The sequence below is a fragment of the Rhinatrema bivittatum genome, chromosome 2 (genome assembly GCF_901001135.1).
Source record: "Rhinatrema bivittatum chromosome 2, aRhiBiv1.1, whole genome shotgun sequence".
NCBI lineage: Eukaryota > Metazoa > Chordata > Amphibia > Gymnophiona > Rhinatrematidae > Rhinatrema > Rhinatrema bivittatum.
In genome coordinates this window covers 793,180,262-793,200,861 of record NC_042616.1, presented here as the reverse complement: position 1 = coordinate 793,200,861, position 20,600 = coordinate 793,180,262, and the positions used below count along the sequence as shown (strand labels likewise).

The window sequence follows — 20,600 nt, the reverse complement described above, 5'->3', positions numbered from 1 at the left end:
AGGATCGGCCCTTGTTGGAGCAGGTCTCTGTGTGGAGGTAGTGGCAGGGGGGTCCCTTTCAGTAGTCTTCGCATGTCTGCGTACCACGGTCTTCTTGGCCAGTCCGGGGCCACAAGAAGTACTGGTCCCCTGTGTAGTTCTATCTTGTGAATGATTGTGCCTAATAGGGGCCACGGCGGGAAGGCATATAACAGAGTCTCCTTTGGCCAGGTCTGTACCAGGGTATTGATCCCCTGGGACTGAGGTTCCAGCCTGCGGCTGAAGTAACTGCGCACTTGGGCGTTGGACCAGTCTACCAGACAGTCCATGGTTGGAGTTCCCTAACCGTTCACTATCAGTTGGAACGCTGTGGTCGACAGCTTCCATTCTCCTGGGTCTAGACTTTCTCTGCTGAGGTAATCCGCTGTGATGTTGTCTTTCCCGGCGATGTGGACGGCCGAGATCACCTGGAGATTCACTTCCACCCATGACATTAGGGGGTCTATTTCCAGAGACACCTGTTGGCTTCTGGTTCCTCCCTGACGGTTGATGTAGGCCACTGTTGTGGCGTTGTCCGACATTACCTGACTGCTTTGTCCTGGAGTCTGTGACCAAACCTGCAGGGGTATATGTACTAGGGCTAACGTCAGGCTTCTAGGCGATTGATGTTCCATCCCGACTCTTCTGCGTTCCCCTGCCCTTGGGCGGTTAGCTCTTCGCAGTGTGCTCCCCATCCTCGTAGGCTGGTGTCCGTGGTGAGAAGGATCCAGGTCGGTGAGGATAGTCTTGTTCCCTGGCTCAGGTGGCTGTCTTATAGCCACCATCTTAGTTGGGTCCGAACTCTGCCCGGGAGCTATAGACGAACAGTGTAATTCTGGGACAGTGTATTCCATCGCGATAGAAGTGAGCGCTGTAGGGGTCTCATGTGAGCTCATGCCCATGGCACTACTTCCAGTGTGGATGCCATGAGACAGAGGACTTGTAGGTAACCCCATGCTGTGGGCGAGGTTCGCTCAGCAGGGTTTGCAACTGGTTCCTCAGTTTTGACCTCCTTGTTGGTGTCAGGATGACCTTGTCTTCTTTGGTGTCGAATCGGACTCCTAAGTATTCTGGAGACTGTGAGGGCTGCAGACAGCTCTTGTTTCTGTTGACCACCCATCCGAGGCTCTCCAGTAGAGTTTTGACTCTGTTGGTTGCCTGGTGGCTTTCCTCTGGGGATTTCGCCCTGATCAGCCAATCGTTCTAGGTAAGGGTGTACGAGGATTCCTTCCTTCCTCAGTGTTGCTGCCACCACCACTATGATCTTGGTGAACGTCCGGGGCGCTGTGGCTAACCTGAAGGGTAGTGCCCAGAACTGGTAGTGACGGTCCAAGATTTTGAAGCGTAGGAAGCGCTGATGTTCTTGATGGATCGGAATGTGTAGGTAGGCTTCCGACAGATCCAGGGATGTGAGAAACTCTCCCGGTTGTATCGCCCTTATTACAGAGCGTAGGGTTTCCATGCGGAAGCGCGGAATCCTCAGGTGAGGGTTGACCGACTTGAGGTCCAGGATGGGCCTGAACATTCCCTCTTTCTTGGGGACGACAAAATAAATGGAATGCCCAGTATTTATTTGTTGTGAAGGCACCGGGGTTATGGCTTCTAGGGCCAGTAATCTGGTCAGTATAGCTTCCATTGCCACCCTCTTGGAGGGGTCGTGGCAGGGGGATTCCACGAACATGTCCGGAGGAGTTCGGAGGAAATCCAGGTAATACCCCTCTCGAATAATGGTTCGGACCCACTTGTCCGTAGTTATCTCGACCCATCTTTGGTAGAATAGGGCAAGTCTGCCCCCTATGGCTTCTTCCTTTGGACGGGTCGGCTGATTCTCATTGTGGGGTGCGGCTGTGGCCTGGTCCCGAGCTTGTTCCCCTTTTGTTGTGCTTGTTCCAAAAGAACTGGTTCCTGCCTGTAGGACGAGGCGCTTGATAAGTGTTTCTGTATGGATTGAAGTGTTGTGAACCTCTGCCCCTGGAGGATCTGGGGAAAGGTCGCTGGTTTCTCTTATTCCTGTCCTCCGGTAGCTGCGGCAGTGGGGACTCGCCCCATTTGTTAGCAAGTTTCTCCAGCTCGCTGCCGAACAGGAGGGATCCCTTGAAGGGCATCCTTGTGAGTCTCGTTTTGGAAGACGTGTCGGCAGACCAGCTTCGGAGCCAGAGTTGCCTCCTGGCTGCCACAGCTGATGACACTGCTCTAGCTGAGGTGCGCACCAGATCAGAAGCAGCATCCGCGAGGAATGATACTGCTGGTTCCATGGCTTCACCAGGGGTGTGCTCCTGGTCTGTGATAGGCAGGCACGTGTCACCACGGTGCAGCAAGCCGCTATGTGTAGGGACATAGTGGCGATGTCTGTCTTGAGTATCTTTGCGTGCTGCAGCTCCCTCCATTGGGTTAGTAGTGCGCTTCGAGACTGCGCAGAGCATGGCATCCACTTTTGGGCATGTCAGAAGATCTTTGACCGCCAGGACCAGAGGATACATGGCTGCCATAGCCCGTCCCCCTTTGAAAGTAGACTCTGGAGCAATCCATTCCAGGTCAATTAGCTGTTGGATGGCTTGTAACAGGGGGAAATGGCGGGAGGTCTGACTGAGTCCCTCTAGCAGGGGATTCGTCTTGGGCTCCCCTGAGGCACTTGTGCCCGGGATAGCAAGCTCCTTCAGGCTGTGGGTGACCAGGTCTGGAAGCTCGTCCTTGGTGAAGAAGCACCTCATGGTCCGGTGAGGCTCTGTCCCCAGAGGAAATTCCCCCTCCTCCAGGGGCTCTGACTCCTCCTTCGAGTTGTCCGTGTCCCCGTAGGTGGGGCTTTTGAGTGGTGGATTCACTTCTCTGGGCCTAGAGGGCATAAAGGTCCTCTGGTGGAGGCTGTGGCTGTGTTATTGGAGGCTCCATCTGCCTGTGAACGAAGGTGTGCAGGCCCTTGAAGAATTCCATCCAGGAGATAGACGCTGGGTCCAAGCTAGGAGGCGCTGTGTCTCTGGGGGGTCCCGTTTGAGGGGCGGTCCCGCTGGGGTTCGCTAAGTCCGGGGTACTTATTGAGGAGCTAGCACTCAGTCCCGGTTGGGGCTGGCCCTGGGCTGGATCCCCCAGGGCTTCCTCGCACTGGATACACAGGGCATTGGCCTCTTCGTATTGTGCGGCTCTGATGTGGCATGCTGGGCAGAGGCCCTGAGCCTTGAGCTCCTTCTTCGGAGGTGCCATGGATATAGGCGCGTAAAATCTGTTATGCGCTCCGGTGCGAAGATGTGTGCATGGATTGGATGTGAACTCAGGATGAGCGCACTGGTGTCCACACAAGTCGCAGTTATGCGCCCGGCACAGTAAGCGTGTGACACGCGCGTACTTTGTGCGCACAGTACTTGTGTGCGCAACGTTGTGCGCACAGCAAATTTTTGTGCGCATGGATTGAGACGGCGGACAGGATGGCGAACAGGGCCAAAATGGCGACAGCGACCACGCGGACAATATGGCGACCACCTTGGAGGGTCTCCACGTGGGAGAACCCCTGGATCTAACCGGGGTCTAGCCTTGCTAGGGCAGATCAACTCGGTGGCACTGGTCCCGGCCAGCGACCTGTGCGACTCCTCGAGCTTCGGAGACCGGAGTCTTTAAAGATGATTTCTACTTTACCTTGACTTCGGCGCTTCCCGGTTTCGATCCAGGTGGTCTCCGGCTGTGGGGTAGAGGGCAAATACCTTCACTGCTGCGCTCGAGGTTGCACCCGCTGCCTCTCAGCCACGCTCAAAATCGGGGGCTAGGTCCCCGCCGAGGGTCGGCTGCCGGACCGAGGCTTACCTCCGAGGGATCACGGAAATCACCTCGGGAATTCTCAACTGGGGGAGGGACCTGAGGGTGTCACCGCAGGAGAGCGGGGCTTGTCTGTAGAGGTAAAATTTCTTCTTATTTTGGGTTTTCTCCGTTGAATTTACTCTAACGCTGTGAGAGCGTGCAGGTAGTCCCTAACTGCTATGGAGACAGAAATTACTGAAGAGCTGCATTTCCTGCAGGGGTATATGTACTAGGGCTGACGTCAGATTGAAATCTGATCCGTCTCCAACTGCTATCAGGAGTATACCATACCCATTGGTCCTGAGTCCATCTGCTACACGCCAGGAAAATACTTTTTGAAGTAACAGACTCTGCCCTGGGAAAACCCACCATGAGGCCAGCAGACAGTTGGAAAGAAGGGGAAAATAGAAGAATAAGAGAAAAGGGAAGAAAACAACTGCAGCTCTAGAAAAAAATCACAAAAACTGAGAAGAGAGCAAATCTGAATACAGAGAGCACGTGGCTCCACGGAAAAAAAAGAGACTGAGGAACTCTGCCTTGGGGAGCAGGGTGATGACTACACTGTGCTGTTCGTACCTCTGACTGTGCATGTAAAAATGCCCCCCAAAACCTAGGCCACTGCCAAAACCCTACCTCGTGTTACTAGTTACCCCACCTACAGTGGTATAGTTTACTTATATGAGAGCCTTATAAAGAGTTTCTTCTCTCTCTCTCTGTGTCTTTTCAGGGTGTAATAAATTTTATGTGCGTTGCAATAAAATACCTGTGCGATGTGGTAAAATAGCACATGTGGTATCTCGAAAATCAGGTTAGGGCCTTATCGTGGTTGACATTTATAGCAAAATGATAAATCTAGGTCTAAGGAAGCCGGGATTCAGATCCTGCTGACACTCTTAGTGCAAGTCACTTCACCCCCCACTGCATCAGATGCAAATTTAGCTCAGGTGCAAATTTAAGATTATAAACTCTCTGCCCTCTGGGGACAGGGAAATCTCTACAGTACCTGAATGTAATTTGTCTTGCGCTACCAATAAAAAAGTGTGAGCTAAATCAAAATAGAGAGTAGAGATAGTTTATTGTATAATGAAGGTATCTTACTCTAATCCTGATATAATAAGGTGTGTTGGGCTGTGGGCATGTCAGCCTGAGGTTCTGTGCACATTTTTATGTGTAGACGCTCAATGTAGCAAGGAGTTTTGTGCACAAAATAAAATATGCAAAGTTTAGCATTTATCCATGCAAATTCTATGTTAATCAAGACATTAGCTATTACTATCCAATACAGAGAAGTGCGCAGGCTTATCTAATGTTTTCTTAATACTGGAAATTTACTTTGTGGTCAGAAGGGGAGTAAAGTTTCTAGGGGGCTGAACCTGGATTTTGTGGTATTGTACCAGGGCCCTGTTCTTCAGATGTATAAAATATGATTTATGCAGGTTTTATGCATACAATCCATGAGCACAAATTTTATGCTCTTAACTCATATTTTGTGTGACAAATTGTTTTCTGCACACAATGTCCACAAATCATGGTTATGCCCTCTAAAACATGATTTGTGCACATCAACTATGATTTTTATGCAAAAATAACATGGTTTGTGTGCATGAAACATGATTTATGCACACTATTCATTTTTGTGTGCAAATTTGTAGGTTTACATGTTTTTAATTTCCATTGTATTTGCATACTATTAGCTTACTGTATCACGAGTTAACATGCTCAATTAAAAAAAAAAGTTAAGAAAATGCACTAAATTACAGCACATTTTTTATTCTGTCTCATTACATCAGGCCCTCTATGGCAAACGGTTTGCAATATCAAAAGGCAAGAACAGGCAAACTATCAAACTTATGTAATGAAATATAACTCCGACTGTACAGCATCTGCCTTTTATCTACGGTGTTGCAGCTGGCCAGGGTTCTTAAATTTCTCCGATGACAGGACTGCCAGAAGCAACCAGCACAACTTGTCTGCTGCACTCCTATAATTACTACTACTAAACATTGCTATAGGCCTAAGTATAGGCAGAGTCCTACAGATACTTATCAGATACTGCTCCATGGCAATTTACAATCTAGTTCAGAGGAAAGGACAAGTCAAATAATTACTCAACAGTAAAGCATGTCTAACATGAGAGGGAGGGCTAACAACAAGAAGAGTCCGAGTTTTTGGATTTAACCGGAATCTTAAGAGATGGGTTTTAAAACGGGATTTGAGTAAGACCAGAGAGGTAGCAAGATGCACCAAGTCAGGAAGGTCCTCTACCTTATTGAAGTCCTGATTAGAAACCCACCTCATAGCCATAGCCGGCTCAAGAAGGAAACTCAGGCCATTACGTTTATTCCCATCCTCCCACCTTATGCATATATTTTGGGTCCGGGGGTGGGGGAACCCTAATTGGCAAAATAAATAAAACACAGGAATGTTTTCCCCTGGCAATTCTACATTATGGGCCAAAATAATTTGAATCAGAACGACAAGGAGTTTTCTTTCGTTGTTCCCGCCCCCGGACTGGTTCCGGTCCCCTGCAATTCGATCACAACCTCACCGCTCCTGATCGTATGTGGGGTGGGGGAAGGAACGTGAAAGCAGGCTGGGCATGCTCATTTGAATAGGGCCTCCAACCGTCACCCGAAACCCCGCGCGTGCCTCTTCCCGCCAGCCAACCGAGCCCACGTGCTCATTTTTACACAGGGCGGAAAGAGGGAGGCTGCGGGGGCGCTAGCGGGACGATCCGCCCGCTCTTTACCGTGGCCTTGGCGGTGAGGAAGAGCGCATCCTGATTGATGCTGGACACGTCGGGCGAGCTCTTCATGATCATCTTGATGCGGGACAGCGGCAGAGAAATAAGCCGGCTCTCACCTCCGCCACATTTGTCTGGCCTGAACGCCATCTTGCGTTGCCGGTCCTGTGGCGGTGTTCTAACGGATAAAGTTCCTTAATAGAAAAAAAACAAAACATAAGTATCGAAGAGGAGCACGGGAACAGTAGTTTTTTGTTTGTTTTTTTACTTTGCTATTTCGTAAACTTTATATGTGGAAATATTTGGGGCAAGGATTACGATTCCCATAGCCCTCTTATGTTTTAACTTTTATAAGTTTTAAGCTTATGAAACGGGGACCATTTAATAGTCTCAAGAACTGAAACTTGTCGGTTCCAGAGAATTAACAAAGGAATAATATATTTTAGTAATCACAGCCCTACTTTCTTAACGCAAGGAAAATTTCCGGCTTATTTTCATAATCTTTATTTCACAGGCAACAGCGAAAATCTTTCAAATGTTATATATTAAAATAGATTTATATTTTTCGTGTGCCTCAATTACCCAAATACATACATAAATAAAAGGGCAGTTTTCCCTAGCATGTTTCTGAATATGTATAAAATACAATTTACAGAAATGTCCCCATATTTCTTTCTTTATTTTATTTCAAAAGCTTTTACACTGCCTATCAAAATTCCTAGGTGGCTTACAAAAAATATATAAAGTAATGCAGACCAACACACAAATCATAAATATAGCAAAGCATAAAACATAAACATGTATGTGCAGAAATCATAGATAGAGCATAGCATAAAACAATAACTAAAAAAAAAGCATAAAACTTAATTAAAAAATCAAAGAACAATAAAAACATGTTATTAAAACTCAGACAAAAAGTCAAATCAAATCAGTTCTCACTAAACTGGCTATCTAAGTTCCTTAGGGTTTTCAGCACCTGAGTGAAGGCTTGCCTAAAAAATATATGCCTTAACTAGATTCTTGCCCTATCTCATCTGGCAGAGTTTCATAAATTTGGTCCTTTCACACAAAACAGACAGTTCTCTAGATAGCCTTATCTGCTTAACAGCGGGAACATCTAATAGATTTCTTTGATGCTGACTTCAAAGATCTCCCAGAATGATAAAACTTAAAACAGAATTAAGGCATTGAGGGGCAAGACCATGAATGGACAACCAATGCAACTCGAATAGAACTGGAGTAATGTGAGCTTGAATTGGTGTGTTAGAAATAATCCAGGCTGCCTATTTTGAATGATCTGCAAAGGATGAACAGATGGGGTAAACTAATGTAAAGTGCATTAAAGTAATCAATTGAAGAGATTACTTAAGAATGCAGAACAGTTCTAGGTCAGAGGTGGACAAAAACAATTTTAATTGATGAAGCATAATGCTATTTATAAAATGATTTTTTTTAACTACATTCCTTACTGGAAGCACCAGAGGAAGAGTCCATGATTATGCAGAGAATATATACCTGATTAGAAATTTTAATTTGCATGTTATCTATCTACTTGAAGAAAACCTCTCAGCTGTAACATTTCCCCCTCCTTTCATCGCTTTCTTTCTCCTCCCTTTTTGCCTCTATCCTCCTCCATCCCTTATCTCTCTACACCTCCTGCCTGAGATCCTCTACACCTCCTGCCTAAGATCACCTCTCTCCCCAACCCAGAATCTTTCTGCTTAAGCACCAATAACTAAGATCCCCTTTCCTCTGACAAATAACCAAATAAATTAACTGGATACAGAAATATCAGAAAATGACTTATTGAAAATTATTCATATTTGCTACACAATTGCCTCAGCATTTTGAAAAATCTGCCACAGAATTTGCTTTTTCTGCAGATTCTTGATAAATCTGCTACAGGAAACTGGGACACTGATTATAATTTGCACCTGTTACATACAGACCTAGGTTTTCAGGTATGAATAAATGGCTGAAGATGGGAAATCACTGGACAGAAATAGGATCAGACTGGCTGACTCCCTAACAGCATTAAACATTGTGTACTCTACGTTTTGTTTTTTTGGCATTGCTAGAAAAAAAAAATGACTGAAAGTTAGACTGACACAGAATATGCCCAAAATATCCTTCAAGATTAAAACTCCCATTGCATACCAGGCTATGGAAAAGGAGGGGGCACATACACAAACTTGTGACTTACACTTTTCCCTCACACGCTGCCAAGAAGAGATAAGTCTGGAAGGAACTGCTTTACTTGGACTGATTGGCTTCCCATTCTCCCACACAATACACAGCACTCCTTAAATTGCTGTGATCATATAAAAAGACTGAAGAACAAAGAAAACAGTTGATGTCAACAAACAAAAGAAAAATCGTCATGGCAACCCTGTTTAATGACTGAAGAATGACTGCTGAATCCACAAGTCATCCAGCCTGGCCTATTGTCATGGTTGGGGGAAGTCTTGTTATTTCAAGTATAGGATAGTTTGATCTAAATGTTACTCTCTGATACATTTCACTCCTCGAAGATCCTGAGAAAAATTACATGTGCAGATTTCTTTTGTTTCTGTAACTATGAGAAAGCACCATTCCATTCAATTATATTTTTAGTATCACCAAACAGCATTGACTTGTTACAATAAATCACTAATAACAGAATAACGTGTAAAATCCCTTTACAAAGGCAAAGAATGCCCTCTAGTGGTAATATTAGCATCAGCATTGCTTTCTTGTTTGTCCAAGCAATTTGGATTGCAGAGGTATTGGTACAGGCAGAGGATGAACCTTCCTGAACCTCGGGTGGGCACCAGCCACCTCTCTCTGCCTCATCATGTTGATGAAGCCCAATGGCTTGTGGAGTTCCCTGGTGCAGTTCCAACCTGCCTAAGCATTCAGCAGAGGTAACAGCAGTCCTGCAACATTTGCACAAGCACCACAGAGTCAGAGAATGAATTACCACTGTAATCTAGAACTTGGGTTTCTTTAATCCTGGAGCTATGAAAAATTCAGTCCTGAAATCCCAGGATTGAAACAATGTATTGGAGTGAATATGGTAGTGGCTTTTGAGATTACAGTAGGAAGGGCAAATGCAGTGGTGGTTTTAGGCCAGGTTGCTGACCCAGAACCTTTTTAGCTGCCCTCAGGCATCATGACAATAAAACTGAATTGTTGATCGCACTTGCCCATGCCTTAGCTAATGCACCTGTGCAACCGTAAGAGTCAATCTAGTCCTGATGCTCAGAGGAAGAGTGGGGACGGACAGCAGCAGCAGCAAAAAAGATTAGCCAGACCCTGATGAGGGAGGATGATGATGGGATTGGTGGTGGGAAGTGGAAGGAGAAAAGTTTGGCACACTGCTGCCATACCCTTCCCCTCCACTCCCCCCCGCATTGCCACACCTCAACCCAGTATTTTTTTTTTAGAAAATCACACCTGGATATAACATTGCCAAAACAATATGCCTACACACAAGACAGAGAGCAGAGTAATCAAACAGTCCAAAACTTCATAGGTTGATAAATAAAGTTCCTTATTTTATTTTTTCATTTCTTCAAAGCGGCTACTCCAAAAGCTCAAGTGATATACAATAGTTTTCAACCAGGTCCCCCAACACGGACCGTGTTTCGCTTAGAGCTGCGTCGGGAGGGACTGAGCACAGTGTATTATTTCAACCACTACAAACAAATAAAAGATTATTTATTAGTGATAACTAAGGACTGTAAACATTGGGCAAAATAACGCTTTAATGCCGGGACACATACCTTAAGTCAAGTCCAACTTGGAATCAGAGGAGAGCGGGCAATGCTAACAGAAATGCTCATTTAAAGGGATATATTATGGCGCGAAACAAAGGGCCAATCAGAGAGCACCAACACAGATGACATCAACCAATCATAATAACATACATAAGAATACAGTCAAATAAAGCGGAACCATTCAATTTCATTATTAAGCCCCATCGGGGCTAGACAATTCAATCGAAAAATCCACTTTTGTTCCCTACGTGTTAAAATTTCAACAAAGTTACCACCTCGTGATGGAAACATAGAAATGCCGGCAGAAGAAGATCAAACGGCCCATCCAGTCTGCCCAGCAAGTTTTGCACCTTTTTTTTCCTCTCATACTTATCTGTTACTCTTGGCTCTTAGTAACCTTTTGGTTCTATTTCCCTTCCACCCCCACCATTAATGTAGAGAGCAGTGTTGGAACTGCATCTAAGTAAATATCTAGCTTAATTAGTTAGGGGTAGTAACCGCCGCAATAAGCAAGCTACACCCATGCTTATTTGTTTACCCAGACTATGTAATTCAGTCCTTGTTGGTTGTTGTCTGTATATAGATCCACTTTTCTTCTTTCCCCCTGCCGTTGAAGCAGAGAGTTATGGTAGATATGCATTAAAAGTGAAGTATCAGACTTTCTCCCCTGCCATTGAAGCAGAGAGCTATGCTGGAAATGCGTGAAATAGGGGGAATAATATCAATAATGAAAAACTTAAGGTCCGATTCAGAATGCATATGTAAGGACCAATGGGGTACGAAAGGGGCCGTTTTACGATTAGTATGAATGTTAGACCGATGTTCTATTGTCCTGGTGATAAAATATCAAGTATCTCCCTACATTACCTCAAACAGGCACAAAAGATTAAATATAGGTGTACTGGAAAGCCAGCCTGACAATCCCTTTTTTAATAAGAGGGCTTAGAAAGTACTCAATAAGCTCAAACTGCTTTCATCCAAAAGAGAAAGAGTGAATTGATTTTGAATGAATGGCTCGAATCACTGCAGGAGAACTGATCCGCAGAAGCCTGGCCACAAATCAGAGGAAAGCATAGAGACTTAGTATAAAGGAAAATTTAATAAAATTCTTTGTTAAAATTAAAATAAATTGGAAAATCCAATGAGCTTGTGCCAACAACTAACCATCCAGTAGCTGGAGGTAGAGAACACCTAGATGATGTCATCAAAAGAATTTACAACTCAGTCTCCAACAGCTGGATGAGGGATGATATCCATGTTTCTGGGCTGGTGGAGCATAGGCCAAGGAAGAAGATGATGGGGACAGGTGGTGGGAAGTAGAAAATCACACTTAAGTGGATGGGCACAAAGATGATATCAATGAAAAAGGACTTCATTTCTGTTTGTAAGGATAATGTCATGGGTTTGGACAATTTTAAAGGAACATAAGAACATAAGAAATTGCCATGCTGGGACAGACCAAGGGTCCATCAAGCCCAGCATCCTGTTTCCAACAGAGGCCAAAAACCAGGCCACAAGAACCTGGCAATTACCCAAACACTAAGAAGAACCCATGCTACTGATACAATTAATAGCAGTGGCTATTCCCTAAGTATAATTGATTAATAGCCATTAATGGACTTCTCCTCCAAGAACTTATCCAAACCTTTTTTGAACCCAGCTACACTAACTGCACTAACTACCTTCTCTGGCAACAAATTCCAGGATCAGCAGGAATTCACAAAAGGGAAATGGATGCAAACGCTATGTCAGTCAAACCATTACTGGATATTCTCATTGATACGGTAGTCAGTGAATGCAGAATATGGGTGTACGCATAAGCATTATTGACAAATCTGAACTGTAAAACAAAAAAACCCAGAAAAAATATAAACAAAAAAATGCAAGGCCCAATTAATAGTGAATACCTGGCTTATTAAAATGGAGGAGACTTGGGGTTTCCCGTCGATAGCAGGGCTGAATTAGCCATGCTGTCATGGGATTTGTCAATCAGGTCCGGGAGGCGGAGCTTTTACAAAGCAGAGATTAGATTTTAGCTCTCTGCGGCTGCGCGTGTGTTCCCGCGCAGGAAAGTAACAGATTCTCCTCAGTCTGTAATTAAGCTGTAGTTTGAAAAGACGGTGTCTGCCAGGGAGGAGGGTGGGTCAGCATGGCTAATTCATCCTGCTATCTACGGAAACACCGTTTACGGTAAGCAAACTTGCTTTTTCCCGTCGATAGCAGGGCTGAATTAGCCATGCTGTTATGGGAGTCCCAAGCTTCCGATCACGTTGTTTATGGTATATATGTTTGTACATGATCATGAACAGTGTGGCATTTACCGTATACAAGAGGATAGAGATTGCAGTATTGCGTGCCCCATCTTCGCATCAGTGGCTGCTTGTTGATCAAGGCAGTAGTGTGATGTGAAGGTATGGAGCGATGACCATGTAGCTGCCCTATAAATGTCAATGATTTGTACATGTTTAAGGTGTGCCAAGGAGGCCGCCACTGCTCTAACTTGATGAGCTTTGGGAACAGAATGTAGCTGTAGGTTCTGTTTGTCGAGCAGAACTTGATGCACTGTGCTATCCAGCTGGAGATGGTGCGTTTAGCCACCAGTAGTCCAGGCGCCTTCAGGTTGAAATAGACAAAGAGCTGAGAAACACGGGAGTCCGAGTTTGTTCTTTCTTTGTAGTATGCTAAAACTCTTTTGCAGTCTAGCGTATGCAGTAAATTTTCCCTGTCATTTGCATAAGGCTTAGGGAAAAAGATGGGCAGTTCTATGGTCTGATTGAGATGGAATTGAGAAACCACTTTTGGTAGAAAGGATGGATGAGGACGGAGAACCACTTTCTGATGATGAAACTGTAAATACGGAGAATAATGGACCAAGGCCTGTAATTCACTGACTCGTCGTGCTGATGTTACTGCCATGAGGAACACCACCTTCCATGTGAGGTATTTAATGTGTGCCGAGTCCATGGGTTCAAACAGGAAAAACATGAGCTGTTCAAGAACTATGTTGAGGTTCCATGGAACTGGAGGCTTGGAGATCGGAGGGCGAAGGTGAGTTAACCCCTTAATGAAACGAGATATAGGAAATGGAAATAGGAATATTGTTAAGTGGTCTGTGATATGCTGCTATGGCACTGAGATGGACCCTGATGGATGAGGTTGCCAGACCAGCTGTGTACAGTGTATGTAGATAATCCATGAGTAACTCAGGTGAACAGTCTAAAGGTGGTACACCGTTAGAATTGCACCAGGTAGAGTAGCGTTTCCATTTATAGCTATAGTTTTTCCTCGTTGAGAGTTTTCTGGATTCTAACAAAATGGATTGTGCCGAAGTGGAAACTCCCTGTTCTGTTAAAAGGAGCCTCTCAATCTCCATGCTGTTAAATGGAAAGATGAGTGTAGGGGGTGTAGCAGCGTTCCTTGATCTTGGAAGAGAAGATCTGGGTGATTCGGTAATCGAATGGAGTCTGTGATGGATAGTTGGAGAAGGAAACTGTACCATGGTTGCCTTGGCCAGGCTGGAGCTATGAGTATCAGTTGAGCCTTGTCTGCTATGCACTTCTGAAGTGTCCTTGTTATGAGTGGTATGGGAGGAAAGGCATACAGGAGACCTGTCGTCCACGGAATGAGGAAGGCATCTTGGGTGATCCTGAACTGACTTGGTCTTATTGAGCAGAATTTGGGAACCTGAGCATTGATCTCTGTTGCAAAGAGATCCATTGCAGGTGTCCCCCATTGCATGAAAATGTCTTGGGCTACCTCCGAATTGAGTGTCCATTCGTGAGGATGAAAGATGTGGCTTAGCCTGTCCGCTCTTGTATTTGCTACTCCTGGTAGGTAGGTTGCTTGAGATGTATGCAATGTTGGTGAGCATGTTTGAAGATTGTCAGGGTCTCCTTGCAAAGGGGCCATGAACCGGACCCTCCTTGCTTGTTGATAAAAAACATTGCCACTTGATTGTCTGTGTAGATCATGACTCTGCGGCCCTTTAAGTGATCTTGAAACACTTATAGCGCATTTCGAATTCCTCTGAGCTCTAATAGATTTATCTGCAGGGACTGCTCGTAGATTGTCCATAACCCTTGGGTTTCGTAAATCTCGAGATGTGCTCCCCATCCCTTGCGAGACGCATCTGTGGTTAAGACTGCGTTGTGAGGAGGAGGACTGAATAATGCTCCTTTGGACAGGGTGGATTCTAGGGGCCACCATGTTATGTCCTGTTTTATTTCGGAGGTCAATGATAACTTCTGTGTTAGCGGTTGTGAGTGTTGTTTCCATTGACGTTTTAGTCCCCATTGCAGGCGTCTCATGTGTAGCCTGGTGTTGGGAACCGTGAAAATAGCCGCCGCCATGTGGCCGAGGACTACCAAAATTTGTCTCACTGACGGCCTTTGAGTGTTGTTCAACGAGTAGAGAAGTTGAAGTATTTGTATTATTCTTTCTGTTGGGAGATATGCCCGATTGCGAACAGTGTCCAGGCCTGCTCCTATGAACTGTAGTCGTTGTGTTGGTTGAAGATGTGATTTCTGAAAATTGATCAGTAGTCCCAATTCCTGTAAGCACTGTATCACCTGTCGGAGGTGATCGAGTAAGATCTCCAGGGTCGAGGCTATTATTAGCCAGTCGTCCAGATATGGAAAGATAGTCATACCCTGTTGTCTGAGATGAGCCACCATCACAACCATGCGTTTGGTGAAAACCCTGGGTGCAGCCGATAGTCCAAAGGGAAGAACCTTGTACTGGTAGTGTTGATGGCCGTAGCGAAAGCATAGGTAACGCCAAGAGGTTGGATGGATTGGAATATGTGTGTACGCATCCTTCAGATCGATGGAACACATCCAGTTGTTGGGTTGAATCAGAGGTAAGATCGATTTCAACGATACCATCTTGAATTTCTCTTTGGTCAGGAATTTATTCAATTCCCGTAGATCTAATATGGGGCGAAGTCCACCTGACTTTTTGGGTATGAAGAAGTATGGGGAATAGAATCCTGTTTTTTGGGTTTTTGGGAAAATTCGTTGAATGGCTTGCTGTTTGCAAAGCAAAGCAATCTCCTCCCCCAGTTGAGGTTGGAAGCTTTAACTCTTTAGAGTGGAAAAGTGAGGTCGTATGGGTTTTGTGGTAAATTGGAGTTGATAGCCATGTCGAGCCCTCGCCTGGTTCACATCCTACCTCTCGAACAGAAAGTTCTCTATTAAAATCGGTAACTCCATATCCGCCCCCCGTCCCTTACAACAAGGAGTCCCGCAAGGTTCATCACTTTCATCCACGCTGTTCAACATCTACCTTACCCCACTCTGCCAGCTCCTCTCTGATCTTAAACTAAAGTTCTATCTCTACGCGGATGATGTCCAGATCATCATTCCCATCCACAACTCTATCTCTGATGCTCTAAAGCACTGGGAAAACTGCCTCACAGCTATCAACGCCCTGCTCATCAACCTTCACCTTGCTCTCAACACAAATAAAACTGAACTCCTACTTATCTCCTCCCACTCTCCCCCCCCCCCCCCCCCCACTGTCCAGTAACCCCAAGCTCAACTTCTCTACAGTACTACCATTTGTAAAGGACCTTGGAGTTCTCCTCGATCAACAATTAAGCATGAAGATATATGTCAACTCCATTTTTAAAGCAGGCTTTTTCAAACTCAATGTACTTAAAAAACTCTGACCACTATTATACACCCAAGACTTCCGCACAGTGATCCAAGCCACCATCGCTTCCAAATTGGACTACTGTAATGCACTCTTCCTAGGGCTCCCCCACTCCTCGATAAAACATCTTCAAATGCTGCAAAATGCTACAGCAAGACTTATCGCAAATACCCGTAAACATGAACATATCACTTCCATCCTTAGAGATCTACACTGGCTCCCTATACTCTCCCGCATTCACTATAAAACTCTGACCATTGTACATAAATCCCTTCACACCCACAATTCCAACTGGCTACATATTCCTCTAGTGGGGGCTGGCTGAGCGGCGCCCATCTTCATTTTTTCGGCCCTTGCGGGCTTGGTCTCCCACAGGGGCTGTCTGGGATGCGCCGGGCCGGCCCATCTTCTTTTCTTCGGCCGCCGCCGGCCACGATTTTTTTTTCTTCGGCCCCCGCTGCTTGGTCTCTAGCGGGGGCTGACTGGGCGGCACCCATCTTCATTTTTTCAGCCCTCGCGGGCGTGGTCTCCCGCAGGGGCTGTCTGGGAGGCGCTGGGCTGGCACATCTTCTTTTCTTCGGCCTCCGCCGGCCACGATTTTTATTTCTTCGGCCCCCGCCGCTTGGTCTCCAGCGGGGGCTCGCTGGGTGGCGCCAGCCCATCTTCTTTTCTTCGGCCTCCGCCGGCCTCGATTTTAATTTCTCCGGCCGGGGCTGGCTGGGTACAGTTACCACCTGTGTCGGCCCTGCTTCGAGGCGGGCGGGGGGTCTATACTATTATTACTTCAATGGGCCTGCGAGGCTGCAATCACCAATTCGCCACCTACCTTGAATTGATGGAGGTCACTGGGCTGAGTGCAGGCTGCACGCGGTCGAGACCACGTAACCAGCTAGACCGGCCCACCGGGGGAAGCCCGATCCCCTGATAGGTCAATCCGCCCCTGAACATATCCTTCTTAGATGGGCAGCTAATAACTGCACTAAGAAGAGCTGTGGTATGCCCACTAATGAAAAAGGTTTTTTTTGACCAGGATTCATTGGAAAACTGACTGCTAGTATTATCAAACATTATTTTTCTGGGTAAATTCATAGAACACAACAGTCTGTATACAACGTGTGTTTAGAAGATATATACTAGTTTGATCCAGATTCAGACCAGGATACCCAACAGAGATAATCTTTATCTCCCTGCTAGATGATCTCCACAGGAACAGTGACAGTGGCCTGGCCTCTGTTCTGGATGTCTCAGCAACATCTGACATGACGTGTTGTCACCCAGCTTGTACAAGATGTGTCCTATTGTGTTTTCCTCCAGAATAGCAGCGCTTATGTTTGCTAGAGATGTCCTTCACAGTCCCACTTCCCCCAGCGTCTCATCTTAAGCCCTCCTATCTCATGCCAAATCACTAAAACTACTATAAAAATCTTCAACGTCTTCCCTTCCGTTCCTCAATCTAAGTTCCGGTGCTATCAGGCAGCAGGGGGGGGGGGGGGAAGTACAATCTCCTCACCAGCAGAATCACATCAATCCATACAGCAGACTACATCAGAGTAAGATAGCAATGAAATGCAACCCAAGAATAGCTCAACTTGCACACAGGTTTCCCAGCCCCCGTCCAGCACATCGGGAAATAAAGTAGCCCAATTGGATGAGAAACAGTCCAAACCTTTACCGGTACAAAAAAATCGCGCGGGAACTCAGCCTTAAGACGTTACATGTAAACAACGGAAGGAGCAAAGAGCGTGCAACTCCGAGCATGCGCAGCTCCTGGTACTTCGCTTACTTTCTCGTCAAGCAGGGAAGGGAAGAGAACAGGAAAACTAGAAGGTGCCGCGGGGGTGCTTGGGAGTTGAAGTTTTCAGCTGCTGAGTTGTAGCTTTCCGTACGTCTTGCTTCCGGGCCCTTAAAGACTCCATTTCCCAGCCTGCCGAGCCGGGTGGCATGGCGGAAAGTATTTGACTGCTGAGTTTAATGAAGAAACGGTGTGGGTGAGGTCGGTGTTGCTGCTTGTCAGCGCCGTGTTCGGGTGTGTGCATGAGGGGATGGTCTTTTGCCAGGGAAGCCGCTTGAGTCTGATAGTGGGATCGGTGGGAGGGGACGTTTATGTGCAGTTTCTTAGTGCCTGTAACTGAGCTTCCGTGATAGGACTTTACAGCCACAGATGGCTATGTCGTTTTTATTTTTGTTTTTTTTTAACGGAAACTTAGGCGGTGAAGTTGGAATAAAGGGCCTCCGTAGAAAGTGGCGTGAATAGTTCTGGAAAGAGCTTTGCATGTCACTTTTTTAGAACTCTAGAAAACATTCTGTCTAATCCATATAAAAAATGCAAAGGAAACACTCAAGTATTTACCAAACGTCAACGAGATCAGCTGGTCTTAACCACTCGGCTAAGGAGGCTTTGAGCTTTCAGAATTCAAAGCAACGCGGGAAGATTAATATTAGGTTTCCAAAAAAATGCAAAAGGGCACATTATAGCTTGATGAGGTTAGCAAGCAAGTAACAGTAATATATGAGAACAGTTTCTGCTAATTTCGTACAAGGGATAGGTAAATCCAGGACTCGAGTGCGTCTGGCGGGTCGGGGGTTTCAAGATATCAACATTGACTATGAGTGATATGGAGACAGTACATGAAAATATATTCAATGTCAAAACTTTGAAAATCTGGCCAGCTTGTGATACTTGAGGATTAGAGTTGCCTACCTCTGATCTAGAAGCTAGAGCAGTACCATTTCCTCCTTTTTTTTAATGCTTTTTTTTTAAATGGAAATGTGGGAGATTGATCAAAAATTTGCTTCCGTGTTCGTGAAATATAGTTAAACTTTGTTGCCTAAGACTACAGGCCATTTTTCTTTCCAAAATGGGATGGAGAATTGGGGACATTTAAGACTCATTTGTAAGGAGACTGAAGGAGGGATTTAACTTAGAGCCAAAGACATTTCATATAAATTCTGCAGGACAATGATTTAAATCTATTTTATTTTTCTGAAACATTTCTGTATTTTCCTGTCTGCCAGTATGCCCACATTACTTTCTGTGGGGAGGTGTGGCAGGCTTTAGTCATTGGGAGAAATGGATGAAAGGAAGTCTGGTGATGGTAGGGTGTACTGCTCTCTTTCTTTTGCTCCTATACCAACTGCTTTAGGAAGATGGCCTTCCCTAGCTGCTAGCAGATGACTCAAGAATAGGAACATCTCTTATCCTACAGTTAGCCTGAAAAGCTGCTTTTCATGGTGAACAAGCCAGTTGGGTTTTTCAGTCCAATACATCTGTGCAGTAATCACAAAATCAGTTTCTCAGTCACTGTAGGGAAAGATCAAATGACTAGTAGAAGAAACAATGTTTCATTCTTGGTGTTCAATTAAAGTCTTTTTTTATGTTTTAGAGTTTCCAGTTGACAGACAATGAGTGTCCCTGACTATATGCAGTGTGCTGAGGATCATCAGACTGTCCTGGTGGTGGTTCAGCCAGTTGGGATGGTATCTGATGAGAACTTCTTTAAGATTTACAAACGTATCTCTACTGTCAGCCAGATTAATGTGCGTGACTCGCAGCGTATCCTGTATATCCGTTACAGGCATCACTACTCACCAGAGAACAATGAATGGGGGGACTTCCAGACTCACCGCAAGGTTGTGGGACTGATTGCTGTTACGGACTGTGGCTCGGCCAAGGATTGGCCTCAGACCTTTGAGAAGTTCCATCTGCAGAAGGAGATTTATGGTGCTACATTGTATGACTCACGGTTACTTGTTTTTGGGCTGCAGGGAGACATTGCAGACCAGCCACGCACCGACGTGGCATTCTATCCAAGCTACGATGAATGTGATGCAGTGGAGAAGAAAGTGGAAGATTTTATCGAATCAATATTCATCGTGCTTGAATCCAAACGTCTTGACCGAGCCACTGACAAGTCTGGAGATAAGATTACACTGCTCTTAGTTCCATTTGAAAAGAAAGACTATGTAGGTCTTGACACTGACAGTAGGTGAGTAGATGTGCTTCCTTTTCAAGGGTAACAAAAGTAGCCAGTTAGCTGCAAGACTCTTCTGGCTTACAGTTGGACTGGTTGATCGCATGTAGAGTAGCTGACACACAATGATTGGTAAAAGTCATTTCCAGACAGTGTGGTTTCTGCTTGTAATCATTAATGTAGATAGGTGTTGCAGTGAGAGAAGAGCTGGCAAAAGGCTACATTTCACCAGTTTAAAGAGAATGTGTTCTATTTCACCCTAAGGAAAAAGTCACAGGGTACTTAACCTTGGTAGTCCTCTGCAGTTTAGAATTCCTAGTTTTATTTTTCTCACTAAGAGTTAGGAAGTAGAAGAATGCCCTCATGTCATCTTCATATCATATATATATATCACAATTTGAACAATGGGAGATCAAGGTGCTCAGATTATAAAATCAACTGAATGAAATTAGAAATCAGGAGTAACATTTATAATATAAGTGAAAGGGAAAATGGTCACAACAATCAATTTATTGAAGGCAAACGTATTTATTTATTTAAAAAGATTTCTATACCGTCTTTACAAACAAAAATTTGACCAAAACGGTTTACAATATATTCAAAATCAAATAAAATAAGAATAAAATCAAACTAAAAGAAAAACATCTAAAATTACATAAAAGTATATAAAAA

The 20,600-nt window shown here is 45.1% G+C and overlaps 2 protein-coding genes across 9 annotated transcripts in view; one reads left to right on the top strand and one right to left on the bottom strand.

The window, feature by feature from the left end:
• The window catches only part of CHRAC1 (chromatin accessibility complex subunit 1), a 35,298-nt gene extending 17,564 nt beyond the window's left edge, over nucleotides 1-17,734 (bottom strand). Inside the window, exons 1-3 of one of the 6 annotated variants that reach the window (XM_029592079.1) lie at nucleotides 17,630-17,719; nucleotides 8,751-8,877; nucleotides 6,554-6,741 (exon numbers count right to left, since the gene is read on the bottom strand). In XM_029592079.1, the coding sequence (XP_029447939.1) occupies nucleotides 6,554-6,697 (144 nt within the window). In that variant the 5' untranslated portion in view covers nucleotides 6,698-6,741; nucleotides 8,751-8,877; nucleotides 17,630-17,719. The other 5 variants (XM_029592080.1, XM_029592081.1, XM_029592077.1 and 2 more) reach the window with 5 other exon arrangements.
• Nucleotides 17,735-17,818: 84 nt separating this feature from the next.
• TRAPPC9 (trafficking protein particle complex 9) overlaps nucleotides 17,819-20,600 on the top strand; it is a 1,860,352-nt gene continuing 1,857,570 nt past the window's right edge. For 2 of the 3 annotated variants that reach the window (XM_029592072.1, XM_029592075.1), the window contains exons 1-2: nucleotides 17,819-17,950; nucleotides 19,341-19,943. In XM_029592072.1, the coding sequence (XP_029447932.1) occupies nucleotides 19,360-19,943 (584 nt within the window). In that variant the 5' untranslated portion in view covers nucleotides 17,819-17,950; nucleotides 19,341-19,359. Of the gene's footprint in view, nucleotides 17,984-19,340; nucleotides 19,944-20,600 lie in introns of all 3 variants that reach the window. The other variant, XM_029592073.1, reaches the window with a different exon arrangement.